Raw genomic sequence first — 27,436 nt, 5'->3', positions numbered from 1 at the left:
AGACTTTCTATTCTTATGTTCATACATTTTACCTTGAAGTCAGTAGCTCGTCCTCATCTTTTATTTTTACAATCATTAGAAGGGTTACAAACGAGAGCAGGCCATTGGACCGTGTGGGAGTTAATACAATTTTACCATCTTGAAATATCATTTTTTTACTGTTGTGAGTGACTTGCTTCTCTTCATAGTTTGATTTTTATCTAAACTATATTTTGGCAAGTAAAGTTCAGTAAGTTAATGAGAATGTAATATATAACAGATGACAATAAAAACAATTTAGAGACACCTAGGTTCTTAATCTTACATTAATAAACTACATAAGCATGAGGAAAAATATCAAATTCACTTCTTAATGTACAGTACCTGTTTAGTATTTCATTAAGCAAAACAGAACAAAGCCCTAGATGATGAAGTTTACGAACTACGTCCATCCATCCATTACCAACTGCTTCTTCCAAATCATGGTCAAGAGGGAGACAGAACCTATCCCAGCAAGCAATGGGAGCAAGGCAGGGTACTCCCTGTTGAGACGCCAGTCTATCACAGGGCAGACAGACACAAACCAAAGCCAGTTTTCCCAGAACCCAGGAGTGTTCTTGGACTGTGGGAGGAAACCCCACATGAACATGGAGAGAACATACAAACTCCATGCAGACAGCACCCCAGGTCCGGACCTGAACACCGGGAACGAGCCCTGTGAGACAGCACAGCGCCGCTTTGCCGCCCATAGAGCTATTAACAATATTGCTTTAAGTGAGACTACTTTGCTTTTTCTTTTTTTCAACCGTTTTCTAGAATTAAAAAACAGATTGAAACAAAAAGGAACTATGCTAAAAAATATCTCACGGGTATTAAGATACTTTGTAGAAAAAATACTAAGTCAGTTCTAACGACATTATTATTTAAACAAAAAAATGGTAACTGGCAAGAACTAAAGAAAACAGGAAACTCGTCGGCGCTCACAGTTCTGGTTTATGTCAATGAGAAAAATAAGAGTGGGAGGGTTGCTAGTCGCCACCAGAGGGAGCGCTTTCATTTCTGCAAAACGTAAGGAGTGTTAATGGAACGTATTGCTAATGACGTCCTTAAAAAGGTTACAAGTTAGATTTATTATAAGGCATTTACACTCTATCCAAAGTTTGGATTTTGCTGGATTGCATATAGCAGAGAGGTTCGATCGCTTAATGATTTGTACAATCTGGGATAGGTGTTACTGGGTTATAAAGTCAACTTTAATACCCAAACAATATTTGACTATTGACTCTGGAAACATTAAAAGATGGTGTCACATAGAAGTCGATTCTAGAGATATCAAAGAGTCAGAAAATCGCCATTCAACACCTCCCCCCGGCAGTTTCACCTAGTTCAAGCCTACTTTCATCCCAAAATCTTGAATCTCGCGTCAGTAAGACTGAAGAGAAGGATCTGCCCTAACTGCCAATTAACAGACATTTCCTTAACCTGACAAAAAAAAAGGAGCCGAAATTTTAGAAACATACCACATCTACACATCCCCATTATTTCACAACAGAAATGACAAAAAAATAAAATAATAAAGAGCAGGATAAAGCAGTAAAGACAGCGAGGGAGCGCACGAGAGATGCGTTTAACCTGCGGTCCCTCCTCCGCAAAACGTCATGAAAAAAACTCGATATAAAATATCCTCTGAGCCTAAAAGCCCGTTCAGAGTCCGAGACTCGTCGCAAACGCAGAGGGAGAGAGGGGTTCGAATGGCAAAGGAGAAATAAGAAGTCCGTACCAGCCAGAGATGAAAAAATAAACTTATCAGGGAAACTGGATCTAACACTTGTTAAAAATAGATTCCGCAAGGAGACGAGCGAATAGGATGCCAGTGCTTTTAATAAAAGTAATGAAGGAAGACGAAAGGGGACGTTTGATAAAGTATGACCAACAGTAAGATTAATGCTGAATTATGATAGTCGGTGTTTTTGGAATACAGAATCGGATTCCGCTGAACGGCCACTTCTTTGTAAATCGTCGTTTCACACAATGGGGGCAAATGACTCAATGAACAACTGAATGAGAAGAAAGAGATAAACTCAAGAGAAACAAATCTGTAAACAAAAGTGTCAAAAGTTTAAAGGAAGATTCCAGATCTCTCTTTTTTTTTACCCCTCAGTGAAACGTATGTACCTGTTAGGAGTCATTTTCGGGAGGAATTGGGTCCTTTGACTGAATAACCGCTATTTGGGGGGGAAAAAAAAGAAAAGGCAACCAAGATGTATCTGGGTAAAGCACTTCTGTTTTTCCTGCTTTTGAACTTTGTGACCATGACTTTGACACTGTCCACTTGCACCACTGTGGATATCCACAACATCAAGAAGAAGAGGGTCGAGGCGATTCGGGGACAGATCCTCAGTAAGCTAAGACTGACGAGCGTGCCCAAGGATGTAGGTCCGACTCAGGTCCCTTTCCAAGTGCTGGCGCTGTACAACAGCACGAAGGAGTTGCTGGAAGAGGTGGGCAGAGACAGGCATCAGAGCTGCGCTCAAGACAATACGGAGACAGAGTACTACGCCAAAGAAATATACAAATTCAACATGATTCAGGGGACGCCGGAAAACAGTAAGCGCTCCGTTTGTATTTTAAGCTTATCAGCAACTGCGTACACTTTAGGAAGTTGTTATCTTCGTATAACTATGTTTTTAAGTGACCTTTTCCACTTTGCTAGTGGCTGACGGATAAATACCGCACTTTCCTGTGTCAGACAAGCAACGCTTCTTGGCGGGCGCACAGAGTTAATATTGTGCTGCTTTTGTTTGCTGGCCCGTGGAAATTAGTGAATGAGGATGCCCTGCAAATAAAATTTGAGTGGGTCAAGTACCTTATTGCAATAGCAGAGCGGCTCTGTTCCGTTCCCTCCTAAACACTCATCGCCGGTGCTTCTGTTATTCCAATCAGAATAGAATGCTGTTCCAGATGAAAGCACGAAACCTCTGCAAATTTTATTAAGACAATGCTAAAGCTTTCAGCAACTATTCCTCTGTGGTCGTTCCACTAAGTACTGTATATTTCGTTGGCAAACTAAAACCTTTTTTTTTCTTTTGATGATATGTGGAAAGTTACTTAACTACAAAAACACAGTGCATTATACATTATATTAATATTGCTCGCTGTCACACATATTGTATAGTTGATATGGCAGTTTTTGTTGATAAGGCTTTCTACAGTATAGACAAATAATCTTCCTTGATATTTCACACTAATCCCTCACTAGTTCTCTTGACCTTTTGACCTACTGTGCTATCAACTGGGTCTGCTGGTTTGACTGTGTTGCCTTTAACCAATATTCTTTCATATCTACCTAAGCCACATTGTAGGCTTTTTCTAATGAACAGAGATTTCTTAAAGGCTTATAAGGCAGGTTGTGAAGGTTATCTTTCTGAAGTGTCAAGAAAATCCATGTTTATCTCAATAGGATCATGAATGAAGACAGACGACAAGGCCTTGTGTTACTGGGTATAATATTTCCCTCTTAATCCTCACCTGAGCTGAACTGAGGTGTAGTGTAGCAGACATGTTTGTGGCTGCATACACTCTCAGGTTTCCATTAACTCATCAACTCTTCAGCCTCATATTTCACTGTTGGCACATCAAGAATTAGGGGCATGCATACATCTCAGGGATGCTGTAAAAAGAGAGAGGAAATGTTAACAAATTAGGCTAATGTGAGGACCTCCTTTTAGCTTGGCTGAAAAAAAAAACGTTTCCTCAGTCCTTGTGACAAGAGTATTGGCTGCAAGTTCAAAACTGGAGAGCTTGTGCACAGAGTTGAGCGTGGCAGTGTCTCACATGCCATTGAAGAGAGCTTTGATAGAAAAAGCAAACAGGAGATTAATTACACTGAAAGTAGGATTCTCAGTGAACTCAGGATACAAGACTACTGCTACCGCCAAAAGCAGACAAGCTGACACATTTCATTGGAATGTTTCTTGGATTTGGAGTCATCTTAATAATTACAAACACGAGTCTTTTGTTTTTGACGAATGTAAGTAGTTAAATATACACAGTATATAATGAAAGGATATTTTTGTATGTTTGCAGGTTCAGCCTGTACATTTATTCTAAGAAATATGTAGTACCACTTTTAAAGGTTAATTGTGTTTACTTACAAAATAGCAAGGGGACATAGTACTTTTCCACTTCTTATTAGATTAAATCTTCGGCACTACAATAGTGAACACTGCCACAGCACCATTGGTGGTACTGCAGCAACAGCAGCTCACAATGTGAATAACCTGCTCCCCAGTGATGATTATCAAAGCTTTCTGCTGAGGTGCAAAATTTGAGTAATATTTTCTGAAAAAAGACAAGAACAACTTGTGTTGAACAATTGAAAGCAGACAGTGCTGAAGTCAGAGTCATTGCATCAGCGTCATTGCATCATACTAGCCTTTGAAATCAACAGGTGTTTGATTGAAAGCAGAAATGAAGCAGTGCTCATTTGGCACTGGCACAAAATTCCTTTTTTTTCACGCTATCTCCGTTTCAACTTCTGAAAAAAAAATCAAAATCGTGGGCTTCACTACTGAGGAGAGTTGTGAGACTATATCTGAGCAGGGAGAAGAGGGGACATGGAATGTGCAGCTCAGATCAGTGCCTTCATGCTCATATTCAGGAGAGACCCCCAAAAGATGGAAAATGTTCTAAAGGTAACAGGAAATGTGCTTTGAGATTCCAGTCCCTGTGGTCTGAAGACTTTCATTAACAATTCCTAAATCTATTGTCTGTTCTGATATCTGAAAACCTCATTACATAACTGCACACTTTAAATGAACAAAGGTGAATTTTGTTCTCCGGTAGCCATCACTGTTGTCGAAACTTCATCTTTTTCGTTTCTTGAATCCACATTATGTAATTTCATATCCAGCACTGCTTGTTTCATTAGTAAAAAGCATTACGTCTGACACTGTGTTAATACTGTAATGCATATTTTCATTCCATTGAGATGGACTAATGAGTTTTGCATACATTTCTCTTGGAAGCAGAGAGCAAGCTGGAATATTTTCAGATTTACACTGATGATTTTTTTTTAGTGGGGCTGTTTTGCAACTGTGGAAGACCTCCAGCTGACTAAGGCTCAGCCTTTCCCCTTGCTTGCTTTGAGGACTCATCCTCTGACAGGTTTCTGTTTGTTTTTCCACATTCTAGCACTGCACCTAGCAGAAGTCTGAATGGCGGGCTCAATGCTGTACTTCTCTGATTCTTTGCTCTTGTGCCAAACTCTTATTTGACTAGCACATATAAAGAGAGAAAGCCTCCTCTATTACTAGCCCCAACAGGAAGGTCAGGGTAAGAATGGCTGTCCTCCCAGAACTACTTACTGTCTTTTTTTTTTAATGACATATTGCTCCAATGTTTTGACTTTTTCTTGAAAATATTTCTCTAATTTGACAACCTAACCTTTTCAACAAGAACTGCTTCACCTTCCGACATCATGCTGGACTGTAAACACTTTAGAAATGGTTCCACTGCTGGCTCATTTCTAAATATAATACATTATAAATATGAAGGTGCAGCACACTGCCCAATGAACTCTCAAAAATTACATATTGTTGTCTCTCTCCCATTTTACTATGATCACCCTTCCAGTGTAGGGTGGGATTACAGAAGAGCAATTGCATAAGTATGAATATGAACTAGTTCTTCATCCAATCACAAGACTAAGAATCAATGTCTAAAATGTGTTTATTCTACAATTTATCATTTAATCCATTTCATTGGTCAGAGTTATTTATGTCATGCTGATGATTACTATAAAGGGGGAAATGGCTATCCACACTGCTAACTGCTACCTTACAGGACGTGTAATAAGACAGTCCAATCTCCTGGAAAGTTGTGACTGAAAAACAAGTTGAAGTGTTAATTAATATTTACCTAACAAAAAGGCACAAATCAAGGGATAAAGGCACAAAAACACAGCAAGATCTGTTATTGAGAAGTACAAGAGAAGAAAGGTTGTGTTAACAGAGATCTTGAAGAGGTCAACCTAGACTAACAGATGAGGACCTTCAGACTATCTGACAAACTCTGGAACCTGAGGTGATAAAAGAACAGAATAATAATATCTGAACAAACAACTCATCAATGGCTGAGGACAAAAACACAAACCTCTTTTCAAGAAAGCACACAGGATATAATGTAGTTGGATGTGATTGCATATAGTATATCAAAATGCACACAAATAGTTTTTTGGTCAAATTCTGTTGATGGCTTTATAATTTAGGATTAGACCTCTTAAAGAAGCAGAAAGGAGAATCATGATAAAAAGCCAAGCAAGGCTCCAGTTCCATCATGATGTGACTCTGCTCTACTTCTTTAAGGACTGAAATCCTTTGCATGGTTGAAGGAAACTTAAATGCAATAACATACCTAGATAAACGCCCAAGATAGCATAGCAGGTGGTGCCTTGTGATTGTAGGCTGGTGACTCAGCCTAATATTTCAGAATGAAATTGATCCAAACCAACCAATTGAGCAACCTCAGTCAACAATGGAACCTCTTAGCAGACAGAGGATAGAAGTGCTTGACTGACAGTCGTTACTGCCTATAGCTTTCAGGAATCCCACCAATCAGATTGCATTCAGAGTTACGTACATCATAGAGTAGGAGAAAAAGTCAAAAAGAAAGATGTCAACCCGAAAGAGGACTCCCTCCTTCTGAAGTTTCGTTTTCCAGCATTTCAGGCCTGAATGACATTAGAGTGAACATGTCCTCCCATAGATATGTGGCATTCAGATACTGTCAACTACTGATGGTGGTGATCCAGTCAGACAAAGTGTAAAAAGACTGCGTAACCCACTTCTCTGAGCAAAAAGAGCAGAACGTAGGCCTTTCTTGGTCTTTCTGGTATTCTAGTTCTTAATGTTAGGACAGGTGTAAAGTTAGAAGACAACAGTCTATAGTATATAGTAATTACTTTTTTTTTGCTGATCTATAGAATCATTTAATGCATCTAGCATACAGCAATCATGGATTCAGCAGGGGGTTAGTGTGGATTAGATCAGAAGACAGTCACTCTTCTGATATATGAAACAGTATAAAGGTGATGTCATCCAGAGCCAGAGACGGAGCTCTCCTGCCTTCTCCAGCAGCTTTTTTTCTCCTTCAATCAAGTGGAAAAAAGCTGTCTTACTTCAACAGATAACTTCATCACATTATCTCATGCACTGAGCTCTTTAGACAGTGATTTATATGTGAGATTCAGAGATGTAAGGGGAAGTCATTGAGCTATGAGGAGACTAGTATCTCACTGGGCCTTCTCCTTTGAGCTGATATTTCCCCCTCATTTAGAGATGGAAGTAGCACTCTAAGAAAAGAACAACTGCTTGAGTCTAGATAGAAAGCATAAGTAAAGTAAATTTTGTTGATTGTTTCACAGTTCTTTGTCATAAGATATGGGGGTTACAGCTGACAGTTGTGTATGTAGTAGAGAGAATAAGAAATGTGTTAGTGAACTGTAATTTTCACTTTTCTTTGTCATTACTGAGTCATAAAAACAAAACGGAACATGAGCTGTGTTTTCTTTGGATAACAAGTACCCAGAGAGATGTCAGATGACTTACGTGCAAGACTGATAAAGTAATTGAAAAGAACTTTGAAAACGTCCCTTCCAATTTAATTCTTAAGGAACAGATGATGTTAAAATTTACCTCTGCAGTAACTTATACAGCCAAGTAGTCTTTGTTCTTGGAGCACTGGTGTAACGTCATGTACTGTGAAAAGCCTCAAGCTCTGAAGAACAGATCCAGCACTGCCAGGCAGTCACTTCTGAATGCTGAGCTCCACTAGTGTTGGAGCTCAGCACTCTCTGTGCTCAGAGAGGCTTGTAGAACGACTGGGAAAATCCCCAAAGAATTTTTTTTCCTTCGGCTTTGAGGATTGAGATCATCCATGGCTCCGGTACTTTTGAGTTTAAAAGTGGCCAACTTCATGTCCACTTCAGTGGACAAGTCCATACAGCAGCCCACACATAATCTATTCTTTCTAAAGCTGTTTTGAGACTGCTGCACTGTGCATCACAGTCAAACACGGGACATAAAAAAGAGTAAGGAAAAGTAAAGAGTATCAGTGTAGAAGATAGTCAACAGTAAAGAATGCTGGGCAGAATAGCGTACTGTCAGTTCCAAACTTCAGGTAGTGTTGATCATTTTAGGGGAACTACAAAGAATACTAACTATTTTCAGTCTCTCGAAACCGAGATTACACTTATTCTTGAAATGCACACATCATGCCATTGCTTCAATCTTTTGGCCTGCAGCCTGGATAACCTGCTAAGGGAGCGATCAGTGCCAGTGCTGCTGCCCCAGTGTCTTGTTTCACTCCGCAACTCAGCCTGTTGAACAATGTGGCAATGTGGAAAAAAGGTCATTTTAATTCTAGGAATATTATGGTGGCGTTATAGTGCTACAGTTCGGGACTGCAGGAGAATCCATGTGAAATGTGTTTTTGTTTAGGAAACTCTTTAGAGCTCTGGAACAGGGGTTCCCAGTCCTGGTCGTCCACACCTGCTGGTCTTCATTGCAGCTGAGCTCCTAACTCCAATGAAATCTTAATGGAACCAACAGGTTGCTTGGTTGGAACCCTTCCAGGTTTTTGTTTTATGCTCAAAGGTTGGAGATCTTAAGTTACTGAAGAAACACAATAGTCAAAAGGCAATCTGTTACATGTTTAAGTACTGAAAACAATAAAAGACTTCAAATTAAACCTATTTTTTTGACCATGAAGGGTTCAATTATTAAATTGAGCTCTCAGGTGGAACACAAAACAGCAGATGTGGGGCTCCTCAGGACCACGATTGGGGACCACCTGCTCCAGATTACACCCATCTGTTCATTTATGAGCAGGTATATTTCAGATTTTAACAATATCAAAAAATCGCACATTTTTCAAAGTAATTGTGTCTCATGCCTAAGATACTGTACTTCTCTTTATCAGGCAGTTCTAAAACTACCCTTATAAACATTTATTCTGTTACACGGTGGAGGCAATGGACAGGTTAAGCTGTGCCTGCAAAACAGAAACATAATTAAGGAATTTACAAATACAAATCGTCACACAAGACCCACTCTTTTACAACTATCTTTTTTTCTGAACAATAAGACTCGCGGAAGAGAACTATTTCAACGACAAAATCGTGACGCATCGGAAAACAGGGACATTTTTAAGAAGCAAATTGTGGGTCTCGTATGACTAATGAAATCAGCATAAATAAAATTTCGTGTTCTGCTTTTTTTTTTTGGAGTGTCCAGGTTAAGATAACTGCTGATCTCAACTTTCTGGATTGCCTCACAATAACAAAGATCTGATAACAGAAGATAGTAAATTAGCCGCTATATTTTACTCCAATTATCCCAACAATCCCTAGCACTCGCAGCCATGGAACAAATTACCTTCAGATCCCTGGCAAAAATAACTATAATGTGAAATCCACCTAAAACCACCGTAATAGGAAAAATGAGGTCATCCAAAAGGAAACTAAAGACTTGATTAGAATTTCAAATCTCTAAATGTGGGGCTTTCCACCTTCCACATACAGACAGAGGGCCTATCAGCCTGTCTGAGACCTCTGGAAAGAGCAGGCTTCAGTTATTTGGCCAAGGATAAAGCTAGAAAAGGTCACCTAAAAATAGGCAGGAATCCTTGGAACAATCAGATAATGTCTAAGGTAGGAGTGAGCAGCTGAACTTATGGAGTTTAAATTAACCTCAGGTCCTCTCACGAAAAAAAAAAAAGTCTAGGGATAAAAGCTCTTTTTTTGTCTTCCGCTTTTTTTTCTTCCAAGACGAACCCTCAACATTCTCTTAACGAGCTGGCCCCAAAACGTGAAAAGGTGGGCATGGATAAATGCAGAACCGGGATCCTACTAAACGAACAGCCCGAATACGGCGAGCTGAGCTTGCGGAAGTGTGTTTCTGGTCCTCTGTGACATTTGCCGAGTGCTCTCCTGGTTCAAATAATAAACGAATAAAGTGTGTTTTTTGATGAAAGGAAGAGATCTGGGGGCTCTTCCGGGGTCGTTCTGTGAGACTCACTTTCTCAGTTTAAGTAACTGTATACTCAGTGCATCAGTTTGTTTTTTTCTCCATTCTCTTTTGGCTATCTGTACATCACGAAAATATCGGCAGTTCCACTAGCCGATGCATTCATGGCTGAATATCCGCCATCAGATTTGTTAACGAATATAAATGTTAACTAGATTCTTGATGTATTATGCACAATCACCGGTGAAGTTTCTCCTCTGACGGGGAGGCCCAGCTTCAGGCCCCGGGCATCATTAAAACTGTCCTGGCTCTTCAGGCACCTGCTGATGAGAAGGAAGAGGAGGGGAGTAACACACTCATTTCCTCGGCCTGGTTTCTTCCATGATTTGGGACATTTGGTTTTAATTTTATGACTTCAACTTGTTGCTAACTAGGAGTCATATCCACGAAGCATTTACAGATGGGCAAAAGTTTGTGACTTTTTTTTCCCTTGCTGAAAAAAAAAAGAGTTCCCTTCCAAAGTCGAGGAAATACATTCCGTGAAGACTCTGAACTTACTCTCACATTAGCGTTTTCTTTTTACGATACAATAATACTTTATTGTCCGATTTCTCAGCAATTTGTTTTGCTTCCCAGCAGCCGTGTTTTACACACACAGAGGCTTCCACAAAATGGAGAAACAGTCCAAATTAACATTACACTAAAAATAAATATAACATTACATAAAAGACATTAACCCCTACGTTGTCATTACACACCACTCCTACAGGACCTCAAACAGCTTACAAGAACCTGCGAGTTTACTCCTTCCACAGTCACCCTGAGCCCTTATAACTGCACAACACATCTTCATCTTGCCGCTAACCAATACCCATTTATTGACTGAGTAGGAGGATTGAATGTGGGGTAAAGGAATTCCTCATTTTGTGAAGTCTGCGTTGACTTTCCAATCTTCTACAAAAGTCTTTATTCCTCTTTTGACCTGACCTCTCAGGTCGGAAGACGCCTGCCCAGAAAATAAAGCACTCCTTAACCAGGGTCTGTCGCCCTCGTTCTCTCTCTGTGGCCTGGCAGATGACCTCCAGCACTGCCTCAAGAGCGTCACCTCGAAGGTGTTCCGTTTCAACGTCTCGGCCATGGAGAAGAACGCTACCCACCTGTTCAGGGCGGAGTTCCGGGCCCTGCGAGTCCCCAACTCCAGCGCCAAGAAAAACGAGCAGCGAATCGAACTCTACCAGGTGTGTAAAGGTACCGTTTCCTTGTCTCTTTACCACAATAGAAATGGCCTGGAATGCACTCGGCAGAAATTTGGCATAGACTCTGTGCTTGGGATGTTTTTCAACTTTTCAAAGAGCAGATCATAATCAGCTCAGAGAGACTGAAAATATTTAAAGGGGCAAAATGTATTTTTTTTCCTTCAGGCAATGAATGCACGGTTCTGAATTGATATGCTTCTCTGTAAAAAAAAGAAAAAGACATACCCGTTGTTGGTGTGTCCACATTCTGCATGGCGAATAATCTTCCCATAAATTTACGAAACGCAGGATCTTAAAAAAGCAGTTTAAATGGATCACAAAATTCTTCAGTGAAGCACATCAGAGGTTTGAAGAAAGACCAGAAATAGGTTTCATAACCCGGGCACTATGTGTATATCATTTTAATGTCACTTCTTTAAGAAATACAAATTAAGTGCAGCTGTATGGTTCTGTTTATTATTGAAAGCAAAGAAACAATTGTAAAATATCAGTTGCTTTCCATGCAACATATAACATTTCCATGCATAGACATACAGGCCTAATTGTGAAATTAAGTGAAAGGAAATATGTTGGTAATATTAAGTCGGAAGTGTCTGCACCTGTCTTTTGGGGGAAATTTTCTCTTATTTTCCACCATAATCCCCCATGAGAGAAGGAGCTGTGATCAGGTTCCATCATTTCCTGCTTTGGAGACGACAGGCTCTCAGCTGCATACCATTTTCAGCACCGACAGCCAGACTAAAATAATTCTGTCAGGACTGTAGATTGCTACCATGAGCTCAAAAAAGACATGAGAGGTCACCAGAAAAGTGACCTACCAAACCCACAAATGGACTCGCCTCCACGTGTTTGAATGGGCTGGGGGTCCCTGGTGTATCATATAAATGCCCGCTTCAGTCAGAGGAGATGTGCTGAAATGTGAACGCTGTCCAGTGACTCGGTCAGCCCCAGTACTCTGGAGTCTGTCCCCAGTGTAGTCCTGACCCTCATCAAAGGAGCCTGGGGTTCAAGACCCTTTTTTAGAACAAAAAAGCAAAATATGGAATACTGACAGCTAAACCAAGACCTTCCAACTCATTTCATTTCTGAACCGAGCGGTGTTTAATGCTTGGCCTCATTCAGTCACAACGAATGAAAACTCCTGTGTCCCAGGTGAGCCCAGACAGGTGTAACTTCCCTTCAGTTTGCGGTCCCTGAAATTCACAAAGTGCCCCACGGACATGCTGGTTTCTCTTGGCACATCAGTACTGCACTAATATTAAAAGCACATTCCTACAACGTAGTCACTGAAAAATTGGTGGCCAGTTTATTTTAAGCAAAACCTGCTCTCCAAAGGACTGCTTTCCTTTATTGAGGAGTGTCACGATGAACGGGACAGTCTGAAGTGAATTCTGAAGGCTAACGTCACCGATTTGTGTCACCGCCACAGATTCTGAGGCCAGACGAACATATAGCCAAGCAACGCTACATCGCGGGAAAAAACGTCTTGACAAAGGGGTTACCCGAGTGGATATCCTTTGACGTCACGGAGACGGTCAGAGAGTGGCTCATGTACAGAGGTTAGTTGTGGACTTTCATAATTGAAGGAGTTGAAGGTGAAACTACCCTATCCGCTGAATTTTGAAAAGCATGCTGGAATGGGCCTTGTGACATGCCTCTCCAATGTTTCCAGTGCTTTGAAGGATAGGCCATGACTATTCATTCAAACAGCCCTCATTCCAATTACACTGACGAAAACTGAAACAAGGGAAAGTGAAACGAATAGCCAAACTTCCAGGATTCTTCCATTCCTGAATCCGAGTCCTGGTGTTTCCGCAGAGACCAATCTGGGCCTGGAGATCAGCGTGCACTGTCCCTGCCACACCTTTAACACCAACGGCGACATCCTGGAGAACAGAAATGAGCTGCTGGAAGTCAAGTTCAAAGGTAAGCAAACCTTCTGGATAATAAACAATAAAGAAAATAAATTAATTCATGCATGGATGGCATATTTCTACCAGTCTCAAGAAACCGAGTTGTTTGCTTAGCATTTTTTAATCCTGTTCTAGTGTCTGTCCTCACTTTTATCCTTCAGTATGGAATTGCTAATTATTTTTTATTATTCCTCTCAATTATTTTTGGAAATGACAGCTGTGGACCTGCCCATTTTACCACTATGTCTGAAGAACGGCAGATTTAGTTACTTGTGTATTCCGAAGTATGTTCGCTGTCAGACCAGGTGCTCCTTATCGCTGGGCACGCCCCTGTGCATCATGGGTTAGACAACAAGGGGAAACTTAGTGCAGTCCTCCCTGTCACCAGTGCAAGCTCAAAGGTGCCCAGCAGGTCAAAGGGTTCACAGTTGTGCAGCAAGATGAGGACTCCCTAGTCCAACCATGAACTCACCCAGCCTGGCAGCCAGTTGCTATTTGAAAAATGTGGGTCAAAGTCAAAGTCAGCTAATGACACAGCTCATATCTGAACCAGTAATCTGTGAAGCCAAGTCCTTCACTTATCTGTTCCACTGCTGGATTTGTTTCGTCAACCAATAACGGGCTAAGATTCAAAGCATTTTGCTTGTCTAAATCTAAAACACTGTATTTATTTCAAAATAAATTATATTCAAGTAAGACCAAAACCATTGAGCTTCTCATTTACAAACCAATGTTGACTTAAGTTTATTTTAATAAACTATTTTGTTCCTTTTGTGCAACAATTTATCCTGGACTACTAAACAGTGAAATGAAAGATTGCTGTGAGTGAAAAAACAGATCTTTCTTTTGTACCTGCTCAGCTCATTTTTTACTTACAAAGCACATGGCTCAGAATAAATCTTAAAGTCTATCAGTAAATGGAAATTTCATTACCGCATTAAATGAATACTGTAAATGAGTAAATTAGGCTTGGTATAAATTTTCTTCCAATGGTCCAACTGCAGGTCCATAATCGTGTTTGAAAGGCTTGCATATAAAATATCGTTTTTTTTACTTTTTGAAATGCTTAAGCACTACATCAGAAGAGTTTCCAAATGGTATCTCACTTAGAGGTGGGCCCAGGGATTTGAGGAGGGAAGACATTTGAATGGCTGGAGTCTGAGCCAGAAGGAATGTGCTGCTGGCGGCTCAAAGACACTTGGAAAGGAATAAAAGAGGATCGTGGATATTCAGTGTGTCGGCTCTCCCAGGATTCCCGCTGCTTCTGCCATCATGTGTAGATTATAGGAGCAGACAGCGCAGGGAAAACGAAAAGCCCCGGCGAAGAGCAGGGGCTGCTGCCAGCTCGCTGTGGCCGTGCTGGGTAGCGTAGCCGTCCCGAGAAGGGCGCCACCGGAGACTGACCCTCCTGCTTCCCGCAGGGGTGGAGAACGAGTTTGACGAGCAGGGCCGCTGGGATCTGGGCCGCCTCCGGAGGCAGAAGGAGCAGCTGTTCCCTCATCTCATCCTCATGATGCTGCCCCCTCACCGCCTGGACAGTTACTCCACGTCTGCCCGCCGCAAGCGGGCCCTGGACACCAACTACTGCTTCAGGTTTGAGCTACCCCACCACGCACACACGCACACACGCACACACGCACACACGCACACACGCACACACGCACACACGCACACACGCACACACGCAACGTCAAACCAGAGCGCAGAACATCAGCCAGGCACAGAAAAGGTCCGTGTCAATGGAGGTGTAACCTTAATATCCCATGTAACTTACATAAGAGAGTTTCTCTAAGCAGTCCTAAGACTAAAGTCCCCCCATTCTTGCTTCCAGAAGGTATTGAATACCACGCCCTTGGGTTACTACTGCACCACTCCACTAAGTAAGCTATCTGGGTGATATAGGCCGGAGTTTGGGTATTTCCAGCATACTTGCTGTCCTGTGTGCATTAAGACCACTGGGAAAGCACCTTAAAGGTTTGCAGCAATGCCAATGCTTAAGGGACATTCCCAAAAGTAAAACAGAAAACTGGCCCACCCGTGCAATGACGGGTTCGAATGAAGAGAGACACCTAGCCTAAATGAGTGACCACAGACAAAAAAATAACCCGGAACTTACCGACATTTTTGCTTCTCTTGCAACTGTAGCAATTATGAAGAAAACTGCTGTGTGCGCCCCCTCTACATTGACTTCCGCGAAGACCTGGGCTGGAGGTGGATCCATGAGCCCAAGGGCTACTACGCCAACTTCTGCTCAGGCCCCTGTCCTTACCTCAGGAGTGGGGATACTACACATGCCCAGGTGAGAGACAAACACCTTCACAAATGCACAGCTATCAGCCTTTACAGGCCACAGGAGGGGCGCTGTGGTGAGCACAGCTATTTCACAACTCCAGAGTACTGGCTAAGACTCCTGCCCTGGGTTCCTGTCTGTGTGGAGTTTGCATGTTTGCCCTGCGCTCATGTGGGGTTTGTCAGGCACTGTGGTGGTTTGTTTCCACCTCTCAGAGATGGCTGGTCAGGTAATTGCCTCCTGGCAGTTAATCTACATAAATGTGGCAGCTGTCTCCCCACCTCTTTGTCCAAGCAGTTGGGGGAATTTTGGGGGGGGTCTTCCTCTGCTACACCCTGCTCGCAGAACTACACAGACAGAAATACAATAGTACAAGACAGAACCTTTTTTACTTCATGAACAACAGCCGGTCCAATGAATATGGGGAATCAGCGAGTGAATTAAATTATTAAATATATCACATCCAGTTCCAAATACATTGAGGCACACAAGCATTTTGATGACAAAGGAAAGGCAGTGTGAAGCCAGAGTTGAATTTTAGACATAGTCAGTTTTCTATGGGCTTTTTACAACAGCTGCTGCCAGTGCATCACTGGTCTCTCTCTGTCCTCCCACAGATAATAAGCCTGTACAGCACTTTGAATCCCGAAGCCTCTCCTTCTCCCTGCTGCGTCCCTCAGGATCTGGAGCCCCTGACTATCCTCTATTATGTCGGACGGACTCCCAAGGTGGAGCAGCTCTCCAACATGATTGTAAAATCCTGCAAGTGCAGCTGAGACCACCAGCACGTCCAAAGTGCAATTCAGCAGGAGTGTCCAGCTGAGTTGCCTGCCAACCCCAACCCTTTTCCTAAAAAATACCTCTGTACAGAACGCCAACTTGGCTACATACCAGAGGATCTGGCAGAAGGAGAAGAATGACTGGTCACTCTGCTTAAAGACAAAACGTGCCTAGAAAACTCACCCTTAAACATGTAATGTCATTGTGTTAGGATGAACGTCAGACCCATGGACCTAGAAGTGACAGTTTTTCAGCTTTAAACTTTTTTTTTCAGCATACTGAACTGGCTTTTTCCCCCCCCCTGACAGCTGGGCATTTCAGACCTATTTCCTTTTTATAAAAATGACAGACAAAAGCTTTCTTATTGCGTGACCTGTAAGGAGAGCTGCTTGGTACAACAACTTGAGAACGTAGCTGCAGTTGAAACAGAAGACTCTGAAAATGCCTGTCGGATTTTGAGAAAAATCACAAAGGTATAAAAATAAAACAAAGCACTGTTTGGCTGAAGCTGCAGCGACCTGTATTTTTGGGAATGCCAACTTAAAACCTTGATGTACTTAAATGAGTACATAAGGATATTCATGCTGGAAATCTGCGCTGTGCGCACCTCAGTGCCCTACACTGTTGAGCTAGGAGAGATACTGATGGATTTCAAAGAGACTTAGGAAAAATCACACGCTGGAAAAGAACTATGTCAGAACCAGAATAATCGCCATCGTTACGTTTACCTCTTTTCAGCAATAGAAGAACTTATTTAGGGACATTTTGTTCATAAATGGAAGTGAATATTTTCCATTGTACAATGTATGTCACTTAGTGAAAATTTCACTAAATCACAAACTGTTAATGTGTTCATAATATTACTCCTGAAAACACTTTTTGTATTAAAAAAAAACGGTCTTGGACACATGGATTTTTTTATTTGAAGGGAGTGGTTATTCAGCATTTTTCATTGGGTGGAAATTCCTTCCTTGAAAATTAAAATATACAGATCAGATCAGAGCTATCGGAAAACTGCTAAACATCATTCCTAAAGGCCTAATACACTGGCAAACAAAACTGTAAAATCTAGTTCTGTTTTAGTAATAAGGGGGGGGGGGGGGCTAGACTGTAGTCATATTGTTTTACATATTTAAAAGTAAAAAGTAAAAAAGACTTAATGTGCCTGAAAGTATTATTTAAAATTTCACAGTGTTCTCATACAGTCTAGACACACAAGACATTCACGTAGACAATTTCATAAAGATCAGATTATGGGCTTAATACTAAAGCAATAAGAGTAACAGAAGCAAGAATTTTATTCTCATAGGACAGTAAAATATCTGTATCCAGTCAGTAAACAAAATGTTTGTCAGCCACTGTAATAAACACAGTCCACAGCACAGAACTTTTGCATTTTAAGTTGAAGCTCTGTAAGTGCAAATTTTAAGCAAACAGAAATATTAAAAAGACATGTTGGTATTACATGTAAGACTCCCAGTAAAATTCTGTAAACATGTATTTCAGCAAAGTCTTTGCATAGATTTATTTAAAAGAACTTTATTATGAAAAATAGTTGTAATCACAAAATCCACTTGTATGTACTATAAATGCATGGATGTACACAATTTACATTTGTTGTAAAACAGGTTCACAACAGTTTGTAAAATAATTTCTTTAGCCTGGGTTAAAAATGGCAATTCTTGCTCTGGGGGAAATCATTCATTTCTGGATAGACCCACGTCAAACCAACCAAAGAAGAGCAACAGAGGAGATCAGGAACGAGTCTTAAAACATTAAAATATTAATATTTACACAGGTGGATGAAGGAGTGCAATTGCCAACATTATGGTCTGTACCCTGCAGCTCAGTAGACTCGAGGACAATGCTGTGTCCTGAGTGTCTGAGTGACTCTGCACATGAAAATCTACAATATGTCTAAGGAGGACATTCTTCAAACTATTAGACAAACACTTCATTTCAATGTGTACAGCAAGTTTGTAAAGTCATGACGTTGTATAACACAATAATACATGAGCAAGGCCAGTGACCGGAGCTTTATAGGGAAAGAATATGGAAACCTGGGTGCATAATACTTTTAAGGCATAAACTGGAACTGAATTAGGCAACCTTATGTTTGCTATTCTTAATTAATCATTCTTAATCATGTTAAAGAACTATCGTTGTAAGAAATAATATCAAGAGGAGATCATAGCTTTATTTTCTTAATGTTCTTCCACATTTTAGGAGATGGATCTGCAACTCATCTTTATTAATGGATGTTGGATTGCCTTTCACTTCACTTGCAACATTTAATGAAAAAAGGTTTTGCCAAAACATTTTGCCAATTAAAACAGCAACATAATAACAATGATTAAGTGGTAGAGTCTGCCAGTGGCCTGCCCATCTTTCAGGTGAAAATCGGAAATGTAGTCTTTCAATATTTTTAGTTTATATTCATACACAGAAAAAGTAGTTGACTAGTTCAGACCACAGTGTCTTGCTAGGGTTAAAAGTAAAAGATATAAAGTGCAATTTTCAAGCATTTTCTTTAGTATGACAAACAAATACTAAAAAATCAATTTATGGACCCTAGTAGGAGGAGCCACGAGGAACAGGCTCCTCTTGAAACCAACAACAAAACCATTTCATTACATTTAAATTCAGAACAAAGAATTTTAATGAGAATGTCTTGCTTTGCTTTGCCCTTGAAAGGGAAGAGTATTTTCTTTTGTCTTTAAAGTATTATAATCTTAAAAATAGCAGCCTTAAATTTGTTATGACATTTCAAACAATATAAAATATTCTCTATTATATAAAAACATACATAAAAAACAATAATATCTTGCCAGCCTGCGATTCTTGAAATTACCAAAAATAGCCCATCCATTAAATGGATTAGGAAGATGTTTGCTTGTACCAGGATCACAACAGTCTGCTTATTCAATGTACTCTTGTGTTTAGGACATTCAAAAATTTCAATGAGGACTATAAAGATATTGCTTTGGTTTTCTTATTTTGTTTCAAAAAGGCTCTCAAACTTTTTAAATTAAGCCTTATTCATTGAATATTAAAATTTAAAAATAAAATATACAGCTATCACATCTTTTAGAAAACTATGAAAGTATTCAATGACATAAAAGGTGATGTAGGAGTCATAACTGTTGCCATCATTAAAGGCATTGAGCATTTTTAAACTAAGAATTGCAGAATCAAAAGCAAAGCCTCTCATTGTTCCCCAAGTGGTAAATGGTCTAATGATCAACGAGTACTTGTATGTGTGAACTACCTGGATTATTTCCTGTAACCTGGGAAACTATGGTTTTCAACAAACATCCTTTCTTAAATATACAGAACGTCACAGTCTTATCATGTGACTCACAGTCCTAACAGCTCAGAGAGACAGCCATTGTTAGCTTTCAGGACACTGAAGACAGATCTCTATGACTGTCATGTGGGCAGGATAATTACTGCACATTCGGCAGGACCATTGGTATCCATAAAGGTCCTTGGACCGGCTGTTCAAAGATGTCTGTCAGCCGAGTCTTTCTACACTGCCAATCACATGTATGAACTCTGTCAGACAACTGCTAGGGGCATTGGGAAAAGGCAATTGGAAAGGCATGGAAAGCACATCAGATATCAGCTTCTATCCAGCTGAAAGATTCCTTACTCAGCTGTCAAACTCAGACTATCTAACCACACTGCATCATAGCACAAGGCGATTCAACAATATCAGCAAGGAGCTGCAATAAAGTAGGTGGTCACTTGACACAAGAAATAATAGATGTACGATTCTCAGTTTTCAATTATAGTTTTTATATCTGTGTAGTGAACCTCAGTTGTATCTTCTAGGAAACCTCAGAAAATATTCTGAAATGGTTTTGGTAAGATATGGTGAAGTCTTATGCCATTAGTTCCTGCAGTGCTAGTAGTGCAAGTGAGTAAGAAAGTAACGTCTTCATTTCCAGGACTACTCCTGGTTTCCGCAGTACAAGAGGTACGGTCATGATCCTGGTTGTTTAGGTTGGCTTCTGCCTCCTCTGACAGATGCAATAGTCAGTGGACCTCCAAGCTTCAGTTCTCCAATGAGCATGAGCCTCTCAGCCAAGCTGCACAGACAGATCCTTTCATCTGTTGTTCAAGGCTTGATTTTGAAACAGCCTGTTAAAAACAGGATGACCTAAAGAAATACAAGGATCAAATTAAAACAAAAGTGATGGCAAGGCACAACATGAATGTGGGAGACAATTGTACAGAATTTGGATTCTCAGAATGTAAACCAGATGAGGCATACTGAAATAGAGAAATGTAATAAAAGCATCTTTTATCGTGCAAAACAAAGAATCTCTGTTTTCTGGTATACAGATAACCCTTTAAATTACTTTTGTACATCAAATTTCTCAAATGTGGCAAAGAGAGTAGGGGGTATACTCAAAACTGCAAAGTTGCAGGGTTTTAACAATAAAACAGCTGGAGAGCTCTGAGACAGTAGCTAGTAAAAATGGAAAATGGGGGGAATGTTTTCTGAAACAGCTTAATGCCCCTATCAAACTTCACAAACAAAAGAGACACCCATTATTTGGAAATCTCTTCCTGGCTTATTCTTTCCTATGGCTCTTAGACTAATTTAATTAACCCAGAGGTTTTTTTCATGATATTATTTAAAGGAATCTTAACAATAACATCAATTCCATCATATGTTTAGACAATAATACAGCGGTAGACGTTTAGTGACATGAAAACCATCTATTTCCAAGAAAAACATGAATGTGGTGCTTAATCTGTGGTGTTAACATGTACATTTTCATGATTCTCCAGCTGGAGCAGACAGAGCTAAAGCTAACAATACATTTCACTTTAGCAAAACCAGGCAGACAGAATATCTCAGATTAGACAGCAGAGATGGTGGTGTGGAGGTATTTTTAAATTGCATTCACCTTGAAATTCCCTTCACAGAGGCGTCCCGTTTTAATATTTAAGAGTAGGTAATAGCCTCAAATTAGATTACAGAACATGGAATGGTATACTAATTTGAAAATATAAAAAATAACCACAACAAAATGCTCAGTACCATTTTTGTAAATGTTTTCTATGCAATTGGTAACAAGCAGGTAAGTTACTGGACGCACACCTCTCGTTAGAGATACAAACTTAATCACTTCTAGTCGACATTCTTAAAAGCGCACACCCCACATAATCAACACCATTGCTTCCTCCTCCGTTTCCTCTTGTCTTTGTCCCCCGTGTAGTTTGTGCACTTGTGTCCATATTCTGCAGATCGTTTTGAAGAATTTAGACACATCGAGGGTCGAGGAATGTTTTGAAGTAGCTCAGAGATGTCTCGATCATTTCGGCTCGCAGCAGATAAAACAGGGTGGGGGGCGGAGGGGGGAGGGGGCTATGCAGGGTGCACAGGCAGCTAGTCCTGAGACCTTGAAGGCTTATGACACTACAGGACAAACATAGCACTGCCCATGCCAGGGGATTCATCACATCAGTAACTTTGTGCTTAAAATAACTGACGAACAGCCCCAACACGCCACGGTTCTGAAACAGCTACACTCCAAGAAACACTTTCTAAAGCAATTTTTACAGGTGCCAACAATACCAAACTGGCCAAAGTAACAGCACCACATTCCCTCTCTGCGCTTCTAAGTGGATTTTGGATTTTTTAAAACCCAAAATGACAAAAGCTGTAAAGTAAAAGATGTTGATACCTCAGAGAGGCAGTCGAGCGGTTATTAACCAATAAGCGTTATTTACAGTTGCGCAGGTATCAGCAGAAACGAACAGCTGGTCAGCAGCCCTGTCCCTCTGTCCTCTCGCTCTCACGTCTCTCTTGTAGAAAAGGAATTCCGAGTGCAGTGGGGCTGCAGTGTTTGTACTCCCAAACAGTATTCTCTTTCATTCCCTCTCCACAGACACTGTTTATTTTGGTGCTCATTTACAGTGTGAGGGCTGACAGAGCTGGAAAATGAAAACATCTCCCTGACTTCCAATCTGGTGACATGACTGCTGGAAGCTTTTTTTCTAGCTCAGCAAAAGAAATAAAAGACTAATCTCCCCCCCCCCCCGAACCCCAATCCACCCCCCACCCCCGGCTCCGACTGAATTTTAAAAATCAATATCGCCCTATAAAAGCAAATCATGTTGGATTAAAATATTTAAAAAATAGGTGAGAAACAAAACCCCAAAAAATAAACAACGTTCTTCATAAAATGGGGTCCTGAGAGGTTTTCTGGTTTGGAAAAAGCTACTATCTCTGATCGCCAAAATGGAAATAATAGTCGAAAGGGAAGACTAATTTGGCGGTTCTTTGTTTAATTTTGCATTTTTAAGTCTAGAAAGTGCAAATTCACATATCATCCTGCCAACTTTTTTTTTAGAAGTTGCCTTAAAAAAAAAAAACAAAGGAAAAGAAAAAAAAACTGGCATCTCACATTCTCCCATTTTGGCATTCCTATACAATCCTGCCCATTAAGCTGTGTGCCTTCTACCTTCCTTTTCCAGGCAAGACGCTCATCGAGACAAACATGGTCCAAATTCAAAACAGCCACATCTTCAAGTTTCTGCCACAATAAGCAACACGCAGCACAGCCGATGAATAAGCCTGGAGTGGTAACCTTAACATTATTTTTCACAAAAACTACAAGTCAAACATTCCTTTAGTTTTAAATAGCATGCAATAAATCTACCCTCAGCTGCTTTCTTAAGGGTTTAGAGAGATTTTCCAGAACAGCCTCTGTACTCCCTCTTGTGCATTAAGTGTTAAAAGTATTTTTATAAAAGCTGACAGTCCCTCACATTTCACCACGTTTATGACAGCAGAGTGACAGCTACTATGTAAAGGAGAATTATAGTGATTGATGTAGTCTGACAATTGATCAGAAAGAATGTTGTCTATAAGGATCTGCTGTGACTCCCTGTCAAAATCAATCAAAGAATCTCAATAAACTGATCTGAGTACAAATGACAGAAGCATTTCAAGAACAAAATGAGCAAAGTATAATCTCTTCAGAAGCTGTGCAGACTTTAAAAACAGCCCCATTAAATACACCAGCAAGAGCAGTAGCTTGCAAGTCCTCATAATGCATCAATGAACATCTTCAATAAAGCATAAGCTAGTAGCCTAGAAAACCTCCAGCAAATATAACTCTAAAATGTAAAAGTTGTTAAATGTCAAAACATTTATTAATGCTCACATGGTAAGGTTCTCATGGACATAACTCAATAGTGAGTTGTTTGCTACAATGTGATTTAACTTTTAAGTACAGGGACAATCTTACTTTAGTGCCATAAAAATAACAGTCTGTTCAGTATTAACTTCACAATCACCAAGTTTTATTCTTCTATGAGTTTAGCTTTTACAGATCAACACAAGATTTAAGATAGTGTTTCTCTTCTGAGACACAGGAATGATAAATTGTGTGACACATAAATGTATAGAACTTTGGAAAGGTACCACTGGACCGATTCCCTGATCAGCCTAACAGATGTGTAGTAAACTGCTTAATATCACTGTTACTTCAATAAAATCAACAGGTCTTCTAGCCCTGCACCTCCAGAATGGAAAGAGTTGTGTAACTTCATGTTGGGAAGAATACTTAAATGAAAGAGGCCAGCATATTCACTGGAAAAAATAACAAACAGACCTAATATTTCCCTGTCTCTATCTAAACAGAGTCAATATTTTCAAGTAAATGAATGATATTACATAATCTATGGAGCTATGATCCTGCAGTGATACCAATAAAGTATCACAGTGTGATCTTATAATCTTGAGTTGTTTCAAAGAAACAGTCTGATGACATTCTGACTTCTGAACTGAGAACACAACAGGGTTGACATGAGGCACTGTGTAATTCTTCCAAAAAAAACAGTAAAATCCAATAGATGTGACATTTCAGAAGCATGAAGGAGGGAAATTTCTAGAATACACTGCCATGGAGAAAATCATGTTCGGAAATGGAAGTCCAATATTTTCTATGAATGAATGAGTTATTTGTAACGAAGGTGCTAAACTGCTGAAATATGGTATATTATTAGTAAGCTTATTTATCAGCTGTTGAAATAGAATTTGTGCTTTATTTGATCAAAGCTTAAATATATATATATATCACTTTAAAGTGAAATTGTTTGCAGTTATGAAAGCTGCTGCTATTGAAAAGTTCCATATATTTTGACACAAGACGGTCAGAATGTCTTAATCCAGTCCCAAAGGGTGTCTTGGTATACAATGTAACTCTGAGCAAACAACTTACAGCACTGTGACAGCTGGGAATTCCAGAATCTTTCTGTGTCACGGCTCAATATCTGATTATAATGCAGATGGCTATCACTCTAATACCTCACTATCCCACTCTTCACTGTTTCACCCACTGCCACTCTCTATAGAGGGGGCATGGCTTGAACAAGTGCCATAGATACCTGCACTGGAAAAATACAAGCAGCTTTAGATAGATCTACTCTCAGTATCAGATATCAAGCTGACTGTATCCAGTATCTCACTCTGAAAACCGGCAGTACCTTTTTCACAACATGCGTAACGTCTAACAAAAATCCACTTTGTTGTCCTTCTCCAAACTGACATTGTATGACAGGATCCATATTTCAATTTTAGGAGACGTACTGTAACAAAAAACTACAGACAAAATTACAATTCTACTCGATACTCCATATTAAACTACAACAAAGACATGGCTGCTATGTCTGCGATCACAGGAATTCAAATCCATGGCCTTGGCTTTCAGAGAAAACGACCAGCAATTTTAATATAATTGCCTTTCCAACAGTAACATCAATAGACAGAGTATGAGAGATTATCTGCTCTCTTTTCAAGAACACTTCTGCCACGGACTGTATATTGAATTCAGAAAGATATCATTTTCTGGTGGGATATAATAGCTTTTACAAGAACTACTTTGGAAATTTTTTTTTTTTTAAAAACTTGATTATTTTGGCTTTATCTCCTTTTTACTGGTTTTGGAAGACATAGAAATTCAGCTCCCTTACCTGAGTTCCCAGAGACTTGCTCATAGACAACATGGTGAGCACTGGCTGAAGTTCCATTGGCTTGGCCCTCTGTAGACGTCAGTCTGCAAGAAGAAGAAAATACACTGCAGTCATTCAAATACACAGGGGGAATAATCACAACATATTTATAAAAGTAGAAAACGCATTTTAATAATTCTTAGAAATAATCCTTGACAGTACCTTGGATATTCACTTTCTATTGGTTCATCCCCTGGGTAGAACAGATCATAGTGGCAAAAGGTCTGAAATGCTACAATATCCACCTTGTTCAATCATGAGCTGTAACGCTAAATCCCAGCCATGTAAGCAAGGAAATCAGGCCGTGGTTTTTCAAACCTAATAAGATCAGCAATGTTAATGGTGGCAGAGGGACACAATAAAACCGCTAACCGTGGATGGTCACAGAGATGACTGGTAAAGTCATGAAGTGATAATGAAAGTTTAAGGGCACATCCATTTGTGGGGGCACAACACTTCTACGAATGGTGTTTTTTTTCTGCCACATCCACAGTGTACTAGGTGGCCCCTGGACCAAGCAGCTGGGACAGCCCATGAGGTGGTGTGTGGCAGAGTAATTTTAGATGCACCCCTCTAAATGGAGGGTCTGGCGGCAGTGGGGGGTGGGGGTTGTGGCGCTATTTTCAGGCTCTGGAAAGCAGAGCTCCCTCAGCGAAATGTTTACTCAGCGCTTTTGTTGCTTCAGAGAAGCCTGCAGGAGACAGAATGTGTGTGGGTCACTGTGGCACCAGGGTCCCTACACACTACTCTTCCTGTGGGCTGGCAGGACTTTCATTCTCCTTCACCATTCTCGCAGGAGACAGGGGAGCATTCTTCTATAGCTTTCCCTCAATATCTGTGTAAACAGTGTGTATTTGAATATTTGTTCTATGTCTCTATTTTTTTTTTATCTGTGCAAGGTCATGGCGGTACAAAAGTCTAAGAGAAGAAATATAAAGAAAAATGAGCTATTCTGTTGTTTTTTGCTTAAGGATATGGTTAGTTCCATGCTTACAGAGAAATAGCTTGTCAAATAGTAGAACAAGATAAAGGCCGAGCATTCATAGAAGCAAGAAACCCTATTCATACGTTTTGGTCCCTAGGAATATGATGATGTAAAAACTTTTTTAGACTCATCTGTAATTTTCTTGAAATATTCCAACTTTGCAGCAATGTATACTGGGTTAACCATGCTTTGGAGAGAACTGTTCTGCAGACACGTCTGCCAGAAGCAGCACGACTGAGCTGACAGGGTGTCTGAAAGTGACACATCTGTCTTCATCCCTGTCTCGACTCCTGTGGTTCGGGGATGTCAACGTGGCTCTTCGTTCAAGTAGGAAAGACGCAACAAAGATTCTTTCACTGAAACCACAGATTTAAAGGGATCCTTATTCTTACGCCGGTGGGACTCAGCCACACACATTCAGTCATTCAGTCTTTAGGACTTCACCGTTCATTGTTTGAAACCGATTCCTAAAATGTGAGGCTTGGAGTTCGATTTAGGGCAAACTAAATTATTACCAATGGAGCACAAACAGATTCACAACAAATGGAAATGCATGAAATAGAAATGGCAGGGTGTAACACAAATACTAATTTAGATAAATCCAGCTCTTCAGCAAATGATTTCTAATTATTGTTATGATTCTTTCTTATAACAGGCCGTGTAATCCGTCTGTTGATTGCTTAAAAATCATCACCAGTGTTATTATCAGTGTGAAAATTATAAGCATTTTACTGTGTATACTTTCTTTACGATTGTAATGTTACACAACAAGATATAAAAAGAACTCCTTTAAAAGGATGAAAAGACACACTGATAATCATGATTAATAACAGCAGGGAAGTTAGGAAGGAGCACTGCACTTTTCCATAGAGGCTGGGCAACGTCGGCAATTTAAGGTTCATTTCTCTGTCTTTTTTCAACCAAATTACATGTATAAAACACTTAATTGGAAAAATCAGTCGGAAGGTGCTGAAATCCAGGCCCATTAATTCCTCCTGGCAGAGACAAAGAGGAGCTGGGTAAAGGGCTTGAGGAGGTTCTTCCCAGCATGAGCCCCGTGCTGATGTATCACCTGGCCGATGGATGAGGGGGCCGCCCTTTCAGAGTGATCCCACACAGCAGGTATTCATTACTCATCGAGTCACTGGCCGTGAATGAACTTGGACAACACTCCT

At 40.3% G+C, this 27,436-nt stretch overlaps 2 protein-coding genes across 3 annotated transcripts in view; one reads left to right on the top strand and one right to left on the bottom strand.

Moving 5' to 3' along the window:
* Positions 1–1,687: 1,687 nt before the first annotated feature.
* On the top strand, positions 1,688–17,148 carry tgfb3 (transforming growth factor, beta 3). The gene is made up of 7 exons (XM_006632203.3): positions 1,688–2,586; positions 11,079–11,242; positions 12,690–12,819; positions 13,079–13,186; positions 14,595–14,766; positions 15,319–15,472; positions 16,081–17,148. The coding sequence occupies exons 1-7, from the start codon at positions 2,241–2,243 to the stop codon at positions 16,237–16,239; spliced, it is 1,233 nt and encodes a 410-aa protein (XP_006632266.1). The 5' UTR covers positions 1,688–2,240; the 3' UTR covers positions 16,240–17,148.
* Positions 17,149–17,360: 212 nt separating this feature from the next.
* ttll5 (tubulin tyrosine ligase-like family, member 5) overlaps positions 17,361–27,436 on the bottom strand; it is a 64,812-nt gene continuing 54,736 nt past the window's right edge. For both annotated transcript variants that reach the window (XM_015350322.2, XM_015350323.2), the window contains exons 32-33: positions 25,238–25,320; positions 17,361–20,405 (exon numbers count right to left, since the gene is read on the bottom strand). In XM_015350322.2, the coding sequence (XP_015205808.2) occupies positions 20,353–20,405; positions 25,238–25,320 (136 nt within the window). In that variant the 3' untranslated portion in view covers positions 17,361–20,352. The remainder of the gene's footprint in view (positions 20,406–25,237; positions 25,321–27,436) is intronic.

The sequence above is a fragment of the Lepisosteus oculatus genome, chromosome 8 (genome assembly GCF_040954835.1).
Source record: "Lepisosteus oculatus isolate fLepOcu1 chromosome 8, fLepOcu1.hap2, whole genome shotgun sequence".
NCBI lineage: Eukaryota > Metazoa > Chordata > Actinopteri > Semionotiformes > Lepisosteidae > Lepisosteus > Lepisosteus oculatus.
Note: the sequence above shows the minus strand (reverse complement) of the source record. Positions and strands in the feature narration are given on the sequence as shown.